Genomic DNA, 20,190 nt, shown 5'->3' on the forward strand with positions numbered 1-20,190 from the left:
GCTCACTCTCCAGACACCAAAAAACTTGAACTTATTTACAAAAAATAGCTGTGTAGGGTTTTTTTTTTTTAGAAGTTAATAAAGGTTTTAATAAATGTGCAAAATGTGAATTTTGCATGTTTTCTTTTTACTCTCCTAATCAGGAAATACAGACAGAAACTCTGAAGCTAAATCTGATGAAAATGCTAAACTGTTTTCAATATTTATGCTATTAAACTCAAAAAAAATCTTTTAACTATGAATAAAACTTAGATTTAGATGTGGACGTATTCCACGTATAAAAATAATTACTTTTGTCAGTTCTGTTGTGGTTTAAAAGTTTATAAAATAAACTCCATGTATTGCTTCCACAGCATTGAAATAGAAGATGTGTACAACTGTAACTAGAACCCGTATCTACTGCTGATTGTTTCAGTAATGTAGACCTTATTAAATATTAAAATCAGGATTTTGACTCACAGTCGAGTCAACTTCAGCTGCCTGAAGATAAAGAGAAAAACTCAAGGAATAAAACACAAACATGCACCTTAAATCCCCTTTAATAGCGGCAACAGATCATTATAAATATGCACATCAGATATACACAAAAAATCCTCCAGGATCACGTATTCAGCTCTCAGACGTTTAAGCTTTTAAAAACCACATTTTGGCACAAATCAGTTAAATATTTACAGCGTGATTACATGTAGTTAAAAAGACGCCAGCCCTCCAAAGAGCTGCAGAGAACACGAACCAGGTTCATGTGAAGAGAGCAGACGACATTCAGAGAGACGAATTCAGAGCCTGAGAAGTTGGATGTATCCACGCAACAGACACACACGCTTTGGTTGTTGACAAAATGCACCAACAGGTCAAGTTTTGTTACTGCTGCCGTCAACAGCGTAAAAAAGAAGCAGAAACTGGATACATGTTTCCAAGATCTGGTCAAGTAAAAATACAGACAAGTGATAGAAACTGCATGTTCATAAGGCCGAAGTGCTTCTCTTCTGGTTTTAAGAGTGGTTGTTGTTGATGAAAGTATTAAATAATTTTAAAAATCCACTGATGTGGATCGGAAAAGTGTAAAATGATGCCTCTGCTGTACAAACTGTGAACTACATCATTAATTGATAGCATCAGTTAAAGCTAAGCAGCTGCTAAACCTGTTATTTGTGTGTAAACAAAGAGGCTGGAGGGGAAAAAAATCCAGAACTGCACGCAGACATGGAGGCTCCTATTACAGGTTTTAATATAGAATAAAGTTCCTTATCTTTTACACTAACTGAGACGACCCAGACGCTCCGTCTACACTGGAAACCAGCACCAGAACAGCAGCTGCTCCAGGCGTCCAAACTGGATCTGCTGTGTAATCGGAAACCTCGACAGATCAAAGTCCGGACTGCGCTTCAGGTGGCAGTGTCTGCAGCCGAATCGATAAACTCTGAAGGTTTAGTTCATGAGAACATTTCCAGTGTGAACAGAGCGTCGGCGCATCAGGAAGACAGAAAGCGAACGGAAACCGACACGGATGGATAAATGTTCCCTAAACAATGAGGACGACGTCACTTTGATCTGTGCTTACAGGAGGATCCCCAGCATTCATGCTCTAAAACTCACTGACAGAAATCCAGGAGACAGAAAAGCGTTTGATCTGAGAGCAAAGATAGCACCGGTCATGCTCAAAGCCAGCTGCAGACCTCAGAGTAAACTTTCCATTAGTTTTTCAGGTTTTATTGTTTCTAGCCGGTCTCAGTTCATTAAATATTTGTTCATGATGGCGTAGAGGTTTTCTCTTTAAAGGCTTTACTTCCTCATTATTGATTGACCTAAACTCGTGAAGTGATCTTATATTGATTCTAATGTATTCTGTATGTATTTTTATAATCTAAGAGAAATACTAGAGATAACATGAACATGAATAACTAAAATATCTCTAGTGACGGAAAAGAAGCAGGTTTATATTTTGTATATTTGTAGTCGGAGAACAACTAGTGCTGCTGAGTCATTTCAAAACGTTTTCTACCTTTAATATGACATCTAACCTGTACAATTTAACAAAAAAGAACAAATCTATTAAGAGGGGAAAATGTGGGATAAGTATGCAAATCCCTCAAGACAAATATTTTATGCACCTCTGGATTCAATTTTAACATTTTGTTTTCTTAAATGCACCAAAAATAAAAAAGAAAACGTAAATCTGAGGAACCTGAGTGAAGTTCAGTTCCCTAAGATCATCTGTATTTTTAGAAAAACTACACACACACACACACACACACACACACACACACACACACACACACACACGCACACAAACGCGCTACGGTTTGCACTAACATTACCAAAACTGGATATTTTTTAAAAATCGATACGACGACAGATTGGAAAATGACCAGTGAGGTCAAATCAAAGCCAAGAAGAGGGAGGCTGTTAGATTAGCATTAAGCACAACAATAAACTCAGTCAATACATTATTTATCAAAGTATTAGCTTAAGGTTCTGCACATATTTATGCAACCAGGTTAATTTTTAGTTGTACAGGATAAATGTCACATTGAAGTTGGAAAAACTTTTACCATATTTTTTATAATTAAAATTGTTGTCATAATAATAAAGGCCAATGAGAAGAAAAATAACTTTTGTTACTACAATTAATTAATCCTTAAAGCTTAGAGTAAAAATGCAGCTTGGTCCATTTTTATTCTTCTCTAATGGAAAAGAATAAAACTTTATAAATCTCCACTTGGAGAAGAACATGAGCTCATCGTTTTATGATTCCTCGTTTCCAGTCAGACTACAAAACAAGCGAGACAAAAAGCGTTTTTCAGTTTCTGCGTTTGACTAAATCCTACTTTAGATAAAACAGAGATTACAAACGTTTTGTAATCATTAGTCGTTTCAAAAGGCGTTCAAAGACATCGTTATTCGAGACTGACAACATTTTAAAAAAATGTTTTGAGCGTTTTTGCTCCAAACCAGCAACGGGTGAGAAACTGGATGGGCTGAAATGAACTAAAGTTTTGGAAAGAAACGCAAGTCGAAGGTTGAGTTAAATGTTTGCTGAAGTTTCTTTGTGGACCGAATTAATGGAAAATTCACCCCACGTCCTATTTACATTTACATTACAGAGGAAGAGGAGGCCTCAGCTCATCTTCTCCAGGTAGGCAGACAGTAAAAGTGCCGGAGGAAGAAACTCGTCTTGTTTGTTCGTCACTTCAGTCTGACGTGAGCCGTTGTAGTCGATGCCTGTTGGCGCAAAACAGTTTCACCATCCGAACGCGACCGAAACATACCGAGCGTCTATACAAACAGAAAAGTTTAAAAAACGCAGTCCTAGATTTGTTTGTTTGTTGCAAAGAAAAATAAAAAATGAGTATAATAATCTGTCCACTCACTTGCAGAGACGAGGTCCATGTACTGGCAGATGGCATGAAGAAGCAGCCTCTCAAAACTGGTTCACACAGAAAAACATTAGAATTTACATTAAATTCAAAGTTTTCCATCATCTAATTTATAGTAAAGTATTTTAACATTTCTGACCGCACTGTGCCTCATTAGGATGACAAAAACATGTAGGTTTTTTAACATATGTAGGAAAATTCCCTTTTATTTTACTCTCTGCAACAAAATATTCAACTTAGACTCGCTGATTACTGACATTTTCTTTTACCAATTTTTCCATCTAATATAAACGAAGTACACAAATAAAGTTAAAGTCCATATTTATGGGTATTTTAGCTGAATTATTTAAGTAGCGCTCATGTCCTAAAAGTGGCAAGTAAGCTGCAGTTGTCGGGTTTTGATACTTTAACATCACAAATATTATCTTATAAGCTGTTTTTTTTTCTGATGGATTTAATTCGCTATTGATTTTCAAAGATATGTTGAAGTTTCTGCGTGATACCAGCATATATTTGGAAATTTAAGTTGAAGTAGATCATAAGATCAGTGGCAGCTTTACGCCAAGACCTGTCGAAATGAATTTAAAGTCAAAGAAAACTCACAGATGAGAGCAGATAACTGCAGTTTTTAATTTAAACAAGGTAACAGCTGAATGAAGCTCAGTTCTTTCTCAAGCTTTTGCTGAATTTTAATAACTTCTTTAGAATCAGGAAGAGTTCCCACTGAACAATAGTGCCTCCTGGTAAAATAATTATTGACCTAATTAGAAGATATACTATACCAACCATTAAAGACTTACCTTTCCAGCATCCGAACCCAGAAGACCTGCAGATATTGTGACAACAGAAAGAGGATTTCTACCTGCTGCTGAGGACGGTTGTGTAAACTGAGTGAGGTTCGGCGCTGAAGAAGCTGAGAAGGTCTTCCTCGATCACTTCCAGCATTCCCTGGAGAAAAAGGAGCAAAAGATTTGATTTTATTTACTGTCATCATAGCTTCCAGCACTGAAATATCAGAAAATCTTGTTCTTAAAGTGACAGAGACCCTCAAACATGCAAAGGTTAAATCCCACAGTGTTGTTTAGGCCAACGTTTACGAGCAAATAGGAATAATATTCACAAATAAAATACAAATGTTCTGTCATGTATCAAATATAAATAACTTTAGTAATTGTACCTGACCTAAAACAAGAAAAGTTTAGTTTTGTTTAACTTCAAACAGTGAGAAAAAAAAAGTTTGTATTTTTATTATTAGGTGTATAAACATATCTGGTTTCAAGGTGTTTTACAAATGTGGGATTTTCATGCTTTATTACAGAAATATCAGGAAGTGCTTGAATATCCAGGACTTTATAAAGAAATCAAGCACTTTCCAAAACACCTAACTGAAATTCAAGCACTTTCAAGGACTTCAAGAAATACATGTTCTGTTTAATAAAGTCATAGTGAACAAAAACATAATTTTTTTGCATTATTAAATGCAAAAACATTAGGAAGATGTAAAAACCTAAAATTAAAATTAACAGTAAATTAAGGACACTCAAGTCCAGTCCAAGAGAGCTACTGAAACTTTTATATGCATCCCTTCTCTAAACTCATGTTTCACAATCCAACTAACAGAAAAATGTGAAAAGTGTCCGATTAAACAAAGGGAAGAAAATAAAACCACTGCAACAAAACAGGAACAAATAAAATGTACCCTGATGTAGAAGCAATTCAAGTCTTAGCTAAAGAAACTGTGAACGAGTGATAAACTTCTGAGCGCAGGAAACGCGACAGCGAGGTGACGCGCACCATGGGTATCTGCTTCCGTCTCAGAGTCGCTCGGAGCCGCCGATCGATTCTGTGGAAGCACTCCTGAGCAGGAAAGGCAGGATACACTGCAGAGAGGGGAGAGTCAGGCACGCACGAAAACAAAACGCCCCAAAATAAACAAGAACAAACAGAGACTCACCATTCCTGTGGTCTTTGAGAAGTTGATTGGCGTTTTTCCTCTTGGTTCCCTCCTGCTCCAGGAGAGAAAGCAGCCGCTCCTGCTCCTCGCCGGAGCAGTTCATGAAGTCGTTCCACGGCTACCGAAACACAAACAGATTCAAAACCAAGACGGTGAAATAAGGAGGGAATCTTTCAAAGGAAATCACATGAACAGCAGATTCAGTTTACTCCACAATAAGGCAAGATGAGGACCTGGTGGGGCTGGTTTGTGCAGCAAGAAAATTTCATTTGTGCCGCTATTATTTTAAAGGTATTAACAAATGTTTCCAGAGGTCATGAAAGGTCAACCAGCCCCTCCCCCCCGGTACCTTCTTCAAATCAGACAACATTGGTGTCAAACTTTGGAGATATTAATGAAAGCTTAAAGGTTCAACCAGTCCCCCTACTTTTACTAAATCAAAATTACCTTTAAAATTTCATTAATATCTTCAAAGAAAAAGCAGCACAAACAAAACATTTTTGCTCCACAAACGTAGTTGAGTTGATTAACACCAATTTTGTCTGATTTGAAGAAGGTGGAGGGGCTGGTTGACCTTTCATGACCTCTGGAAACTTTTCTTAATATCTCTGAAATGATAGCGGCACAAACGAAATTTTTTGCTGCACAAACGTTTGACACCATTTTTGTCTGATTTGAAGAAGGTGAGTGGTGCAACTTCACTCAGGTAAGCTGAGGTGGATGGAGAATTCAGAAATTTTACTCAAGAAAGAGTAGAAAATTTTCAAAATAAAATTACTCAAATAAAAGTACAGCGTAGTAAAAGTTACTCAAGTAAATGGAATTAGTTACTACCCAACAAATATGTGCAAAATGAAACATTTCAAAAGAGCTTCTTCTCAATTTTTTAAGACATTTAAATCAGACAATTTGATATAAAGTCTGCAAAATAAAAATCCCAGTATTAGGCCTTGTCTGCTACCTTAAGAATAAAGTTTCTAAACTGCACCTCTATGTAGTTTCCGTTGGTGCAGGCCTCAGTAAAGATGGACGGGAGGGCCGGGTTGCTGCAAACCTCCAGGTCGTCTTTGGAGCATTCGTCCTTCTCCAGGAGATTGGCAAGAAAACGAGCTGCAGCCAAGAAAGCAGATTATCGATTTTATAAGCTAAAACGTAAATGTGCAACTTAAATGATCAGTATTAAGTTATCTTAGCTGCCTGGCTTTTTCTTAAATAATAAAACTATTCTGCACCTCTACATCTATGGAGCACCAACTCTCAAAATGTCTTTTTCAACCTTTATCTAACCTAAAGAAATGACCGGATCATACTATCAGTCAGCCTTACTGTTCTCCTGTCGGCGGAGGCTCTTTTTGCCTTTGGCGCGTGGAGTGAGTTCAGAGTTGCGGACGGCTTGATTGATGTAATGCTTCCTTTTGGCTGGAGAAACTCGCTTAGCAGGCGAGCAGGGCAGTGAGACGCATTTGCGCTCCTCTATCAGGCTGAAAACCAGAACAAAATGCAACATATCTAAGTTTCTTTAAGCTGCACAAATGCATTTCCACAAAAAATAAATAAATAAACAATAACAAAAACAATAACACAGTTAAAGCCAATAAAAAACTGGAGAATTCAAAAAAGCTAAACATAATTACATCATCATTCACCTATGTATGTTTAAAAAGAAGTGATGGATGCATTTTTTAAAGTTATAAATTGCATTTATGCAGCAATGTAAAGTGCAATCCAAATGTATTTCCATTCCAAACAACTGAATTAGCTAAATGTTTTCTGGCTTCAATCTCTCCAGCCCAACCCACAGTTGATTACTGTCAAACATGTAGGATTAAGAAATCACATGAAGAGAGCTAAAAATAAATAAATAAAATCAAAAACCAACACAATCACAACACATCATTTGTAGAAATTCGATAACACATTAGAAGCAAAGTCACTGAGAAAGGAAACAAAACCAGTTAAGGATTTCAGACGCTCACAAACCAGGAAGTTCCTCAAGACTTAGCAATTATGCACGCAATTAGTTTGCAATAATAAATCTACTTTTTGTTTAATTATAGACTAGTCCTCATTTAGCATCTGCAAAGAAAAAACAGAAGAAATCTGCCAGGAGAGTATTTTAACATGGAAAGAAAAATGAAAAGGAACAACATTTAGTTCACTCCAGTGACTGTAAAAATAATATAGCAAGTAGTATTATTAATATTTTTATCTAATGCTTTCTAATGCCTTGCATTTCTCTACCCTAGCAGTCCAAAATAACCATTTTTAACCTTTCCAAAACAAGCCAACTTCTCGTTTTGATCACTATCTACTGTAAGAAATGTACGGAGCCCCCCAGGGGACATGGGGAATTTTTTTTCTTTTGCGTTCCCTCGCAAAACTTTTGCGTTCCCTCGCAATACTTTTGCGTTCCCTCGCAAAACCTTTTGCGTTCCCTCGCAAAACTTTTGCGTTCCCTCGCAAAAGGTTTTGCGTTCCCTCGCAAAACTTTTGCGTTCCCTCGCAATAATCTACTGATCAGTTCATGCGGCATAATTGATACTATAAGCCTTTTTTACGGTGGAAGCCGTACTTTCTGCTTTAATACAAGCTTATAAGGTTTTTCCACGGACTATTGAGTTATTATCGCGGGGTAATCAGTCATCTGATTGTGTCTCTGTTGTGTTCGTGTCTGAATGGTTTAAAGGGCAGCTTTCTGTGCCGTTCCATCTGAGCCTTAACAGACATAAACATGCAGTAAATAAATCGATTTTCAATCAGTTTTTTTGCACCAAAGCGTTAATAATAATAAACATGTTTTCACTGAGGCTCTATAAGAGCAATATGAATGAAATAAGTAATTATTGATATGACAGGAGCAGCGGCTTTGACACCTGGTGGTGGGCGTGTCGATGTGGGAGTGACTGTCATGAAGTATGAATGGGAAGGTGACACTGCTGGCTCGGTGTGTGAGGCAGCGGGTGAGCTGGGGGGTCAGTCCTCGCAAAGTTTGGAGCATAATAAAAATGTAAAAAATCGATAATTGTGACAGAACAAAGAAGAGGTTAGGAGTTGATTGATACACGGACAGATGAGATTCCCCGAGTTAATCCAGTGCGGCCGTCTACCACCATTAGTTTGCTGTGTTTTATAATAATAAAACGTGTTTATTATTATTAACGCTTTGGTGCAAAAAACTGATTGAAAATCGATTTATTTACTGCATGTTTATGTCTGTTAAGGCTCAGATGGAACGGCACAGAAAGCTGCCCTTTAAACCATTCAGACACGAACACAATAGAGACACAATCAGATGACTTATTACCCCCCGATAATAACTCAATAGTCCGTGGAAAAACCTTATAAGCTTGTATTAAAGCAGAAAGTACGGCTTCCACCGTAAAAAAGGCTTATAGTATCAATTATGCCGCATGAACTGATCAGTAGATTATTGCGAGGGAACGTAAAAGTATTGCGAGGGAACGCAAAAGTATTGCGAGGGAACGCAAAAGTTTTGCGAGGGAACGCAAAAGTTTTGCGAGGGAACGCAAAAGAAAAAAAATTCCCCATGTCCCCTGGGGGGCTCCGTAGAAATGTGTTGCAACGTTTCAAGACCCGACATATTATTTCTATATTATTCAGGTTTTAAAATAAAAGCGGGAAAAGATGGATATATTTTTCCTTCATTGGAACATTATAACTTACAGAAAAAGCACATATTTTCTAACTTAATCAGGAGAAAATAGCAAATGCAAAACATGCGTTTTAATGTTGTTATTACATCTATAACTTAAAATATTAGTGAGCTAATGGAGAATTACATTGGAAAGTGTCAGGAGCCGCAGTTTGCAGACCCCAGTAGGCTAAAGTGGATCAGGGCAGTGAAATTTAAATCCTCTGCTTCCAGCAGCAGAATCAGATGTAGGTCAGTGGGTTTGAGTGGGGGATCCTCCCACGCCTCTGCCGAGCTTTCTGTCTGCAAGATGCCATTTTTAGCTCCAGCCCTGCATGTTATTAATATCATAATGTTGTGTAATCTCTACCTTGTTTAGTGAGATTCATCTGAATCATTCGCCTAACATTAAAATACATATAAGCTAGCTTTTTAATCACAGTTACTACAGCAGCATTTTATTCCTTTTGCACGTATTTCTTATCTTCAGTGATGCGAAATTGGCTTGAATGATTAGTAAATTCACATAGATCATGCAGTTGTTAGATTTGGATGTAATAATGTTAATTATGATGGTTTTCTACGACAAACACACGTAAGCAATTTGGTTTGACCGTTAGCTGAAAAAGGCTAAGAAGGATAGTTAAATAAAGCGTTTAAAAATCTTTAAATCTGCACTATAAACACCAGCTACAGCGAGCTTGAAGTAATAACCTGATATTCGGTCACTTCAAACGCGTTTAAGGACGAGAAAAACACTTGAAACTTATTTTATTATAATTTAACAGGAACTGTAGTTTCGGCTAATGCAAACCAGCTAATGTAAGAAGGAAATTAGCACTTACATGTAATCCTGTTCTTCATCACTTGTCAAAACGACCATTTTATTCAAGTATATCGAAAGGGGATAACGAGGCCGTAGTATATTTACAAAGAAAAGGGACAGAATATAGAAAAATAAAAAATTAAAGCAGTGAGAGCGGGTGCTAGCTTCTAGCAGCTAGCCAGTGAGGCTGACAAAGGCAGAACGGTGTTGGGGCAGAAGGGGGCGCTGTTTATCTCACCGTACAGACATAATACAATATAGGAAAGAAACTGAAATAAAAGATTAAAGCAAATTTATGTTTCCGCTACTCTGAAACGGGAAAACTAATTTTTATAAATGTTTATCTATTTTTTTATTATTTACAAAAAAATATTTGTATAAAATATGTTTATAAATATGTATTATGGTATTATAATGAGATTACTATCTTGTGAGACCTTTTTATTAAAAAAGTAGATTTTTTTATACGTTAAAAAAAAATATATATATATATTTAGAGAGAGAAAGAGAGAGAGAGAGATTTTTTTAATGTTTACTATAGAAAAAATTATCTCATGAGCTTTTTAATATATATTATATATATATATATATATATATATATATATATATATATATATATATATATATATATATATATATATATATATATATATATGTTTTACAATTAATTTTAAAATTCAAATAACACATAAGACCAATAAAACATATTTCTTCCATCTTTCTGTGTAAAATAACCACAAGGAAGGCTGCTAACTTCCTGTTTATCTTCCTATTTGCATTTAAACTAAAGAGGAAGAAATGATTCAGCAGAATGAAACAGGCTTCTGAAATAAAACCATTTTTTGGCATTATTTACAATATGTGAAAGAACAGAAGAATCAACATTCATGATCTGTAAAGTCTCTTGAAATACATCAGAAAACAATTTAATTTGTTCTTAGATAAAGCAGAGATACAATAAAGTTGTCAACAAATCAAATACTTTTATTTTCTTCCAGCAGAAAACATTCAGAACAGACTTTAGTCTTTTTCCACATCATGATATGAGGATATGATTTACATCTTACAGCAGATAAATATTTCCTTCAAGTAGAAGTTTACATTCAGTGGTGCCAGCCTTCACTGTGAAATTACACATTCAGCTTTATTTGATTTAACATGCAGCAGCAAAGGATAAAACAGAAGGGAAAACTGCAAAAAGAGCAGAAGGAATCAGCTCTGACAGCTTATTTTGTCTTAAATATAACAGTATTTTTAAAATGCATCACAGTGCTTCAGATATTCAGCAGGGAACTGAGCTTACTCTCCTTCAAAACTATTTTACTGATCAGGATTTTATCATTGGATTTGGACATTTTGGCATATTATCATTTATATAAATCAAAAAAGAGATGTTTGTATAACTGGAGCCTTTCTAGACTACATCACTCATAAATGTATAGCAGACAGAAAGATGATAAAAAGAAAATGTAAATAACCTCCACTTGATAGAAACTGCAAACCTTATGACTATATAAATAAACAATACATTTAAAAAAAAGACATAGATGACAAAAATGTAATTATAAAACATGAAAGAGGTAAAATCCGTGTCTTGTAATAACCTCCAACACTCACATCTATAAAATCCCCATAATAAGTAACATTTAATCTGCTACTGTTTGATTCTTTGCAGCATCTTGCATAAAGTGCTCTCTGGGAAAAAAGACATAAATAAAAGACGAAGTGACGGAAACCTGAGAAATAAACTCTGTTTCTTCACAGTATTCCTTCAGGACAAGCAGAACAGACCAAACAGTTACTCTCATGCTTTTTTTTAAACACGTATAAAGCTACAAATCGTAACGAGGTGAACAAGGCACCGCAGCCATTAAAGGAAGAACATCGTTCACTTCTGACTCCAGAGAGTTCGTGTGAACTCTGCAGCATTCAGGTGAATGAACAGGAAGTAAATATTATTCTGTCCGTCTTTGGTCCACCTTGTGTTGCGCCTCCTCACAGCGAGCTTTCCTGTGAGTTGCTGCCGACTATGAAGAGCGTAGCTGGGTCTTTGCTGGAGCTCTCCTCTCTGTGTTTCGACCGGTGAGGTTTGCTGGACTCCCCCTGAAGTCCTCCATTGCTGCTGCCCACCTCCGGCCCGACTTCCTCTCCCTGAGGTGATCTGCTCATGGGCACGCCGCCGCTCGTCTCCCCGTTTGAACTGACCTTTCTGGCCTTGGGCTTTTTCGGCTTGGCTTCTTTCGGATTGCCGTCGGGTGATTTGGCAGGAAGCTGTGGGGATTTCCTCAGCTGAGGTGGTGTTGGGGGTTGTTGGGGTTTGACGGCGAAAGGATTTATTCTGGCGGGAAGGTTTAGCTGCGCCACGCCGTTACCGATGATCACGTCAGTCAGGCAGTCGTCATCAGTCTGCTCCTTCGCAAAGTTGACAAACACCTGCAAAAAGGTAGCAGGGAAACAAATGAATGAGTCCAAGGTTACGTTTTTTTAAATTAATCTAAAAGTTAAAATCTTGTCTCTTCATCCAAGAATGCAGTTGTTAAAAACACCATGGAAATGTTGGATTCCTGCTTCACATTAAGTTCATTTTACCAAGCATCCGTTGATATTGGTTGATTTATGGACAGCATGTTGATCATCATTTGCTACAGCAGCGCTCTCAAACCTTTAGCAACAAAATTTCTGTTTTCAGAGTAGCGAAGGCCTTCACTTCTGCTGCATCCTCTTCCTCACCTGATCCAGGGTGGTCTGCGAGACGGAGAAGTCCACGACGCCGAGCTCCTCGTAGTTGTTGGCCAGAACGTCAAAGACGCGGGCCAGGCAGCAGGCGTGCGATGGCAGCTGGTACTGCAGGATGCTCTGGTGCCGCTCCTTCAGCTCGATGACGGGAAACGACGTCCTCATGTAGGCGTCAATGGGACAAGACTCGGCGTCTGGTTTGGTGTCCGCCAGACGGAGAATGATGGTGTATCCGTCTCCGAATCTGGACACAGGATGGAAGAAGATCAAATTTAAATGTCTTCCTCCATGTATTGAATCTTTCTTTAACACCAAACGAAGATAAATGAGAAGGTTTGCTGCTGCATTCCTTAAAAATCACCAAAAGTCACTCATTCACCTGAATAACATTCTGATCAATAAAATCCTAACAAAACTTTTTTTATCCAATATATTTATGAAACATTTAGCCAAAAACAAAGTCTTATTTGCTCGCTTTTGTCCTCAAATTGCTGTTAAATCTGCAGTGTCTAATTTAAATATCGCTGCTTATCAAAACAGGGCTGTGAAGGTTTTGGTTGGCTCCAGGTTTTTCCAAATTAAATCTTAAACAGGGATTTAACTTCATTCTGCACAGAAGAATAAAACTGTACACAAGTAAGAGCAGCACTGCTTCAAAATGTAACCAAAGTAAAAGTACTCCAGAGTGAAAAAAGGTTTCACAGGTACCGATTAATCATAAAGTCTGATTTAATATTTTAAAAAGTAATCAGACAGACAAAAATATAAAGTTTTTGGTTCTGGTATTTTAAAAATTCAGACAGATGGAAGTTTTCAAAGTTTATGTTTTGCAACATAAAACTTGAACCGATGCTCACAGTTTACTCTTTCTGCTTGACCTAAAAAACTGACAACAGGCTCAGCAGACAGAAAATAACAGAAGAACTACATATGTTATTTTTGTGCAATTTGCATTATTTTTCTTTTTTGCTTATATAAATACAACCTTTCACTACAAAGACTGAAAGAGCAAAAATATTGGAGAATAAGATATTGAAAAAAAAATGTCTCAGAGTACTTTTATAAACTTAAGATTGTATTTTAAGTTTTTTTATATATATTTATATATATGTGTGTATTGTTGTGTTGTGTGTGGCTACCGGTTCTTGAGGTGCTGCACGGATCCCAGACACTGAAATCTGCCGTTCACCATGATGGCCATCCTGGTGCAAAGAGCCTCACACTCCTCCATGCTAACGACAGGCAGAGAAACGACCTTTGATTATAAATACACATTTGTAAAAAAAGAACAAAAAAAAGAAAAAAAGTGTTTTTTGCTGTCAAAAAACACATTAGCAAGTGTTTTATTACCGTAATTTATTCACAGATATATCAAAACAGATTGTATGCGTTTGTGTTGCCAAGCAGATGCTAATTAATGCAAGTACAAATTGTCAATGCAAGTATTGAACATAATATATAGATAGAAATCACTAAGTATTTAAAATGTAAATCTGCCATAACGGAGATCTATATGGTGGCAAATTGCTTTCATTATGATCCCTGAGAGCAACAACAGGAGGCTTCTGCCTCTGCTCTTTATTGTAACTTCGGTACTCACCCGAAAAAAATTATTATAAAAATAAGACCACAAAGAATATAAATGATAGCGGCACAAACGGAAATTTTTTCAGCACAAACATAGCACTAATGTTTGACACCGATTTTGTTTGATTTCATAAAAGATTTTGTTTGATTTTAAAGATATAAAGAAAGTTGGATTTCATAAAAGTTGGGGGGGTTGGTTGACCTTTTGACCTTTACACGTTCAATAATATCTTCAAAGCCAAAGCAGCACAAACGAAATTTTTTGCTGCACAAACCAACACAAACGTAGCTGAGTTGATTGACACCCATTTTGTCTGATTTGAAGAAGGTGGGGGGTTGGTTGACCTTTTGACCTTTACACGTTCAATAATATCTTCAAAGCCAAAGCAGCACAAACGAAATTTTTTGCTGCACAAACCAACACAAACGTAGCTGAGTTGATTGACACCCATTTTGTCTGATTTGAAGAAGGTGGGGGGTTGGTTGACCTTGGATGACCTCTGGAAACATTTCTTTATATCTTTAAAATGATAGCGGCACAAACAAAAATTTTTGCTGCACAAACCAGCACAAACGTAGCACAAACATTTGACACCAATTTTGTCTGATTTGAAAAAGGTGGGGGGGCCAACTTCCCTCAGGCCTCCGTTTTGGGTGTTGTACCTGTGAGACGTGAGGACGACGGCTCTGCCTTCTTTTGTGACACTCAGGATGCAGTTCCACAAAAATCTTTTGGCCTTTGGGTCCATCCCAGTGGTGGGTTCATCCTGCCAGCACAGAGAGAGAACTGTAATAAAAATTTAGATAAAACCAAAGCAGAGCCTCTCCTGCGTCTGCTTTGCTTCTGTACCAGGAATATAACGGGAGGCGCTCCGATCAGGGAGATGGCCGTGGAAAGTTTCCTCTTGTTGCCTCCGCTGTATCCTCCAGCCTCCTGCCCTGCGTACTGGGTCAACCCCAGCTTCTTCACCCCCCACTGCGCCACCTACAGGCCAGAGAGGAAACGTCAGGAACAGGAAACTTAAAACTTTTCAACCTGAACTTCAAGGTAAAACTGTTTTTTCGGTTACTTTGCCAACAGAATCCTCTGGAACCCCCCTGAGCCGAGCGTAGAGCTCCAGATGCTCCCGACCCGTCAGCAGGTCACTGATGGCATCAAACTGCGGACAGTAGCCCATCAGCTGGTGGACGCGCTCCATCTCCGTCTGCACACTGAGAAACGGACAAACAGCGTCTTAACAAATAAAGGTCCCGCTGATGGCGAAGGCTTCCCAGCCGGGGAGGTTCTGCACCTGTGCTGGTTGAGGAAAGCCTCTCCGTGTGTGATGGGTGTGTCTCCAGTCAGCATGCGAAACGTGGATGTCTTCCCTGCTCCGTTCACGCCAAGCAGGCCGAAACACTGAGGGGGAGACACAAAACGAAGTGGTGTCACATTAATCCAGTCGACCAGCTGGAACTGAGTGTCTAACAAAGAGTAAGTGTCCATAATCTCATGGTTCAGGAACATTATTCAGTAAACAACCGGTTCACATTTCATATTCATACTGCTGCACAGTTTTAACCCAATAACGAGCTTTTCAAATGCATATACCACAAGCAGGATTTGACAAATTGTTGATTTTCTGTCTGCCTTTGATTGCAGACTCTCTTAACGGTCTGGTTTTTATCTATAAATTGAGCATCATGACGCATCAAAACTATTCATGAGACAAAAAAAAAGAAAAAAGTAAAAAATAAAAGTAAAATCAAGCAATTAAATTTGTTGTTTGTTGTTATTAATTGTAGATCCAAAAAATGTAAATGATTTTCCACATTTGCTGCATTGAAATGAAGGCAACACATTTTCAATTCTGTTGATTTGAGTCACTTTCTTTAAAAACACTCGTTACATTCTGCCAAGTTTAATAAATTAACTAGAAGCTGATTTGGGTGCAGCAAAGTCAGATGTAGTTCTACTTATTATAAAAAGCTTGGCTATAAAAATACTTTGTTTTGTGCTTAAAAAATGTTTTTTTAAGAAAATTATGTTGGTAAAAGTTTTATCCTGATTTAAAAATAAATAGTTTGCACCACAAATGGCCGGTGGGTTACATTTTTGACACCCCTGGTTTTGAACCTTTAACATTATTGGGTGCGCTCTCAGGACGTCACTCTGATGGCTCCAAAGGTCAGAACTGAGCCGGGCTAAAAGGCTTTTCAATTTCCTGCCACCTGGAATAATCTGCAGAATTATTTGAAGTTATAATTTCTTTTGTTTTAAAGGACAGAGACATCAGATGACTCAGCTTCTTCCCTAATGTTTAGTTACATGATGTCTCCTGGTTATGAATTGTCTGCATCTAGTTTTGCATTTTGGATTTGTTCCGTCTTATGCTGCTGTTACTGCCAGCTGTTTGGAAAAGGTTTTAATCTCAATTATTTTCATGGTTAAGTAAAAGATACACACATAAATACACAAACTTCACAAAATGTGGGAAAGCACAAGCGATTTTGTACGTTTCTCACCTCACTGCGGGGAATCCCGAGGCAAAGTCGATCTACAGCTGGCTTTTTTCCAGCTTTATAAACCTGAACAACAAAATAAAACACATTTATATTATTATATTCCAGACATAGGGGGCAATATTTAATACATGAGGATTCAGGATACCTAATGGTAAATCCACAGTGCTAGCTGCTAATTTCAAGTACATTTTCAAAGTACAGTAAACATTTCTACTAATATTTTAAAATGCATTTGTTTATGTTACAAAGAAATTCCATAAGGATTTTAGATAACACTTAAAAATGCACAAATTTAACTTCCTACACTTGCTGTCGGTTGGTCATATTTCTGACAAATCCTCCGAAATCATATTTTAGGACGCTAAAAGAAATAGTTTAAGCATTTTGTACCTTGCTCAGATCAATCATGGTGAGGATATCAGTCTGGGCTTTGCCACTTTTCACTCGCTCACGTTCTCTCGCTACGTCTTCATCCTCTGGACCAAGAGGAGGAAGCTGAGGATCGTTCCACCACGGCCTGGACAAACATGTTCTAGAGTCACTGACTCGATAATAAATCAATAGCCGTCTTTACAGCGAAACATCAGGGAAAACAGAAACTAAGTGAAATGTGTTCAAGATAAAACTTAAATCAAGCAGGGAATGGAAGATTGGGGTTTACCTGAAGTGAATGAAAAACTTGTACTGCAGGAGTATGGTGAAGATGAAGAAGATGACGCCTTCAGCTGCCATCGCAAACAGATTCTTCCCAACAAAGTCCCACTGTAGAGGGTGAAGAGTCGGTTTGCTTCCTGCAGGGGGACACAGAGGAGGAAGATCCTGACTTATGTAAACAAAAAACAATTTGTTTATTTAAACTCTCCCTCTATTATAGCACTACAGTGACAAAAGTAGAGCCGCTGCTTTCCCAGCTAGAGAGCTCAAGGTTTCCCCCAGAAACGTTGCTGAGCCCGGTGGTTGGGCACCAGGGAAGTCATTTTTCTGAGTTAAAAAATGTTTAAAGTTGACAGGAAATTTGAAAATATCACTCAATAATTATGTGTTATTGAAAGATTGGAGAATAAATATCTAACCCTGTAGTTAGCTAACTAAATGATCCACATTAAGGTTTTAAGTTAGCCAACTAGCTAGCCACATAAAGCCTTATACAGGCCTTATTTTGCACATTGTTAAACGGATACTTTAGTTTCAGTTACATTAACTCTTTCTTGGTGAACCCAAAGAAAATACAAACTCTTCAAACCCAGAAAAAAATGTCCAGGTGTGATGGCAGAATTATTCCTGATAATTACTTTTTATACCAAAGCCATAGGTATAGAAAACATTAACAGCAGACATGTTAGATGTGTTTCCAGATGAAGATAGAGATCAAAACCGTGGGTAAAACATTCGTACCCAGTCTCTGGAAGGCGTCGGCCAGGGCTTGGTTTTTAGCCATGTCGATGAGACCTCGACCCAGGCAGAAATGTGGGAAAATCAAAAACACTTTCTTTAAGATCCTGTTGACCTCGTTCAGATGCTGCAAGGACAAAATCCACACATATTAGAAACAATTAATGCTTTTAATGTACAAAGAAAAGCAGAGAAGATAAAGGTAAAACTTCAGTAACTTAAAACCTTTATGTGGTTCAGATGATTTTACCCTACATGTTCATCCAATATTTACTTTTTTCCAAATGCATCTCGGTGTATTTGTGTTTTTGCACCTTATCTACAAACAACTCCAAGACGAAGGTGGCGATGCTCCCGTTGATGCCGATGAAGAGGTTGATGGAAGTCAGAACGACATAAGCCGTGCTTGGAACGGAGAAAACAAAGGATGCTGGGTACATCAGAGGAGTGATGGACCACCTGTCAAAGAGAAACAAACACTGGATTTAGACAGGTTATTAAACAGACATAATACAACATACAGAACAACAGGCACTTTCTTTTCAGAAAGAAATGAGAAGCAAAGTTTCCTGGTAACAACTCGACGTACCCGTAGAGGAGCAGCAGGAGGATCAGAGCCGGCAGGTTGGTGTCGGACACGTAGGACTGCTGCTGAAAACTGATGAAGATCAGCACAACCATCATGGCCGGGACAGAATAGTTCAGCTGAGAAAAGGGAGGAAAATGTAGGGGGGAAAAAGGGACAAACACTTTATTTAAGCTGACCATTTGTCATTTTAATATCTACACTTGCAAGCATAATTTTAATGTCAATAAAAACTGTAAGAAAGGAGCTGAAAAATCCAAGTCTGATCACTTCAATCAGCAAAACAACATTGTTTTTATGTATATCTTTGAATGTTTTTATACACAGAAACAGCATTGAATGTTTTAAACTGTTGGTTAAAAATCAAACACGTCATTCAGCACAAATGTCTGTAATTTTGGGTTTTTAGTCATGAATTTCAATCATTACTTTTCCGATGTGAAAGGAGTATTTTAAAAAGCAAGAATTTGTCTACAGGGTTGAATTTAATAAATAAATAAAATAATCAGGATTTTTCTTGCCGATACTGATACCGATCGCCCATGAGGGCTGATCACCGATACCGATCACATAATTTCTTTTTTAAATCATAAACAGTACTGGTTACATTATGTGGAAAAAGGAACCATGAATTCACCTTAATTTAGACAAAAACTTGTTTTTTAATAACTTTTTTCAAGAAGAAAACTAAACAAAACAGGCATTGTGCAAATTGTACTACTATAGTAATACTATGTTTAACAGACTGATAACATTTGAAGGCTCTGAAGAGGCTAAATAATACAAAGAGCCAAAATAAAACCTCTCAACATTGCCAAGAAGTTCAAGTATAAAACTTAACATTCAAAGGCAAAAACAGGTTCCATTACAATAAACAATCCAGAGTTACTGAATGAAAACTTCCTGATAGCATGGCGGCTAGCTGATTACTGCTAGCTCTGAGTGGCTGTTTCTGACTGAGCGGAGTAATTATGCAGATCAGGGAGGAGATCAATTATTTTTTTCAGAGATTATCTGTCTCATGTTAGGACAGCCAAAGTTTTAATACGTATGTAAAATGTATTTTTTTTTAGGTTAGATGCTGCAGCTTTAAGCAGAGGTTCGGTGTGAGAGTCACTACCAGGTGGAGCAGAAGCGAAGCTCCGTCTGTCAAATATTACTACCTGTAGCGTAGCAGCGGTTCAACAGGAGAGCAGAACCAGCGTCTTACATCGCAGCTCGAAGACTTAAATAATTTTCCAGGTTATTTGTTTAGCTTTCTGACCGTCATGCTAATCCGGGTGAGTGTTTGTAGCTGTGCGCTGCTTTACCTGCTATCTGATCCTCCATATGTCTTTTTTACTGCAGTGAGCCTCGATGTAGCCAAACTCCGTCAAGTATGGCATTGTTTTTATTCCATACTAGATTCGTCGTGTTGATGCATTTTGACTTGCTTCAATTTTCCGCGCAACACGCAAACTTCCCCATTCACTCAGTGCGTTATCGTTACACATCGCTTAGGATTTGTTGCTGCGCGTTTGCGCAGAGTGAAGGAAAGAGGAGACCAGCTGCACAGGCAGGCTGGGAAATGACATG

The 20,190-nt window shown here is 37.7% G+C and overlaps 2 protein-coding genes across 2 annotated transcripts in view; both read right to left on the reverse strand.

Moving 5' to 3' along the window:
• Window positions 1-521: 521 nt before the first annotated feature.
• Window positions 522-10,013, reverse strand: r3hdm4 (R3H domain containing 4). The gene is made up of 8 exons (XM_014990936.2): window positions 9,829-10,013; window positions 6,658-6,812; window positions 6,320-6,441; window positions 5,332-5,449; window positions 5,172-5,257; window positions 4,240-4,325; window positions 3,372-3,427; window positions 522-3,222 (listed from the first exon to the last, which is right to left on the reverse strand). The coding sequence occupies exons 1-8, from the start codon at window positions 9,864-9,866 to the stop codon at window positions 3,119-3,121; spliced, it is 765 nt and encodes a 254-aa protein (XP_014846422.1). The 5' UTR covers window positions 9,867-10,013; the 3' UTR covers window positions 522-3,118.
• Window positions 10,014-10,772: 759 nt separating this feature from the next.
• abca7 (ATP binding cassette subfamily A member 7) overlaps window positions 10,773-20,190 on the reverse strand; it is a 38,033-nt gene continuing 28,615 nt past the window's right edge. Inside the window, exons 37-49 of the mRNA XM_088005070.1 lie at window positions 18,619-18,734; window positions 18,344-18,488; window positions 18,033-18,156; window positions 17,299-17,428; window positions 17,028-17,154; window positions 16,638-16,700; window positions 15,425-15,531; window positions 15,203-15,344; window positions 14,983-15,117; window positions 14,796-14,899; window positions 13,685-13,777; window positions 12,540-12,789; window positions 10,773-12,242 (exon numbers count right to left, since the gene is read on the reverse strand). Coding sequence (XP_087861196.1) covers window positions 11,805-12,242; window positions 12,540-12,789; window positions 13,685-13,777; window positions 14,796-14,899; window positions 14,983-15,117; window positions 15,203-15,344; window positions 15,425-15,531; window positions 16,638-16,700; window positions 17,028-17,154; window positions 17,299-17,428; window positions 18,033-18,156; window positions 18,344-18,488; window positions 18,619-18,734 — 1,974 coding nt within the window. The 3' untranslated portion in view covers window positions 10,773-11,804. The remainder of the gene's footprint in view (window positions 12,243-12,539; window positions 12,790-13,684; window positions 13,778-14,795; window positions 14,900-14,982; window positions 15,118-15,202; window positions 15,345-15,424; window positions 15,532-16,637; window positions 16,701-17,027; window positions 17,155-17,298; window positions 17,429-18,032; window positions 18,157-18,343; window positions 18,489-18,618; window positions 18,735-20,190) is intronic.

The sequence above is a fragment of the Poecilia mexicana genome, unplaced genomic scaffold (assembly GCF_051168715.1).
Source record: "Poecilia mexicana isolate PSO_F unplaced genomic scaffold, ASM5116871v1 scaffold_4, whole genome shotgun sequence".
Classification (NCBI taxonomy): domain Eukaryota; kingdom Metazoa; phylum Chordata; class Actinopteri; order Cyprinodontiformes; family Poeciliidae; genus Poecilia; species Poecilia mexicana.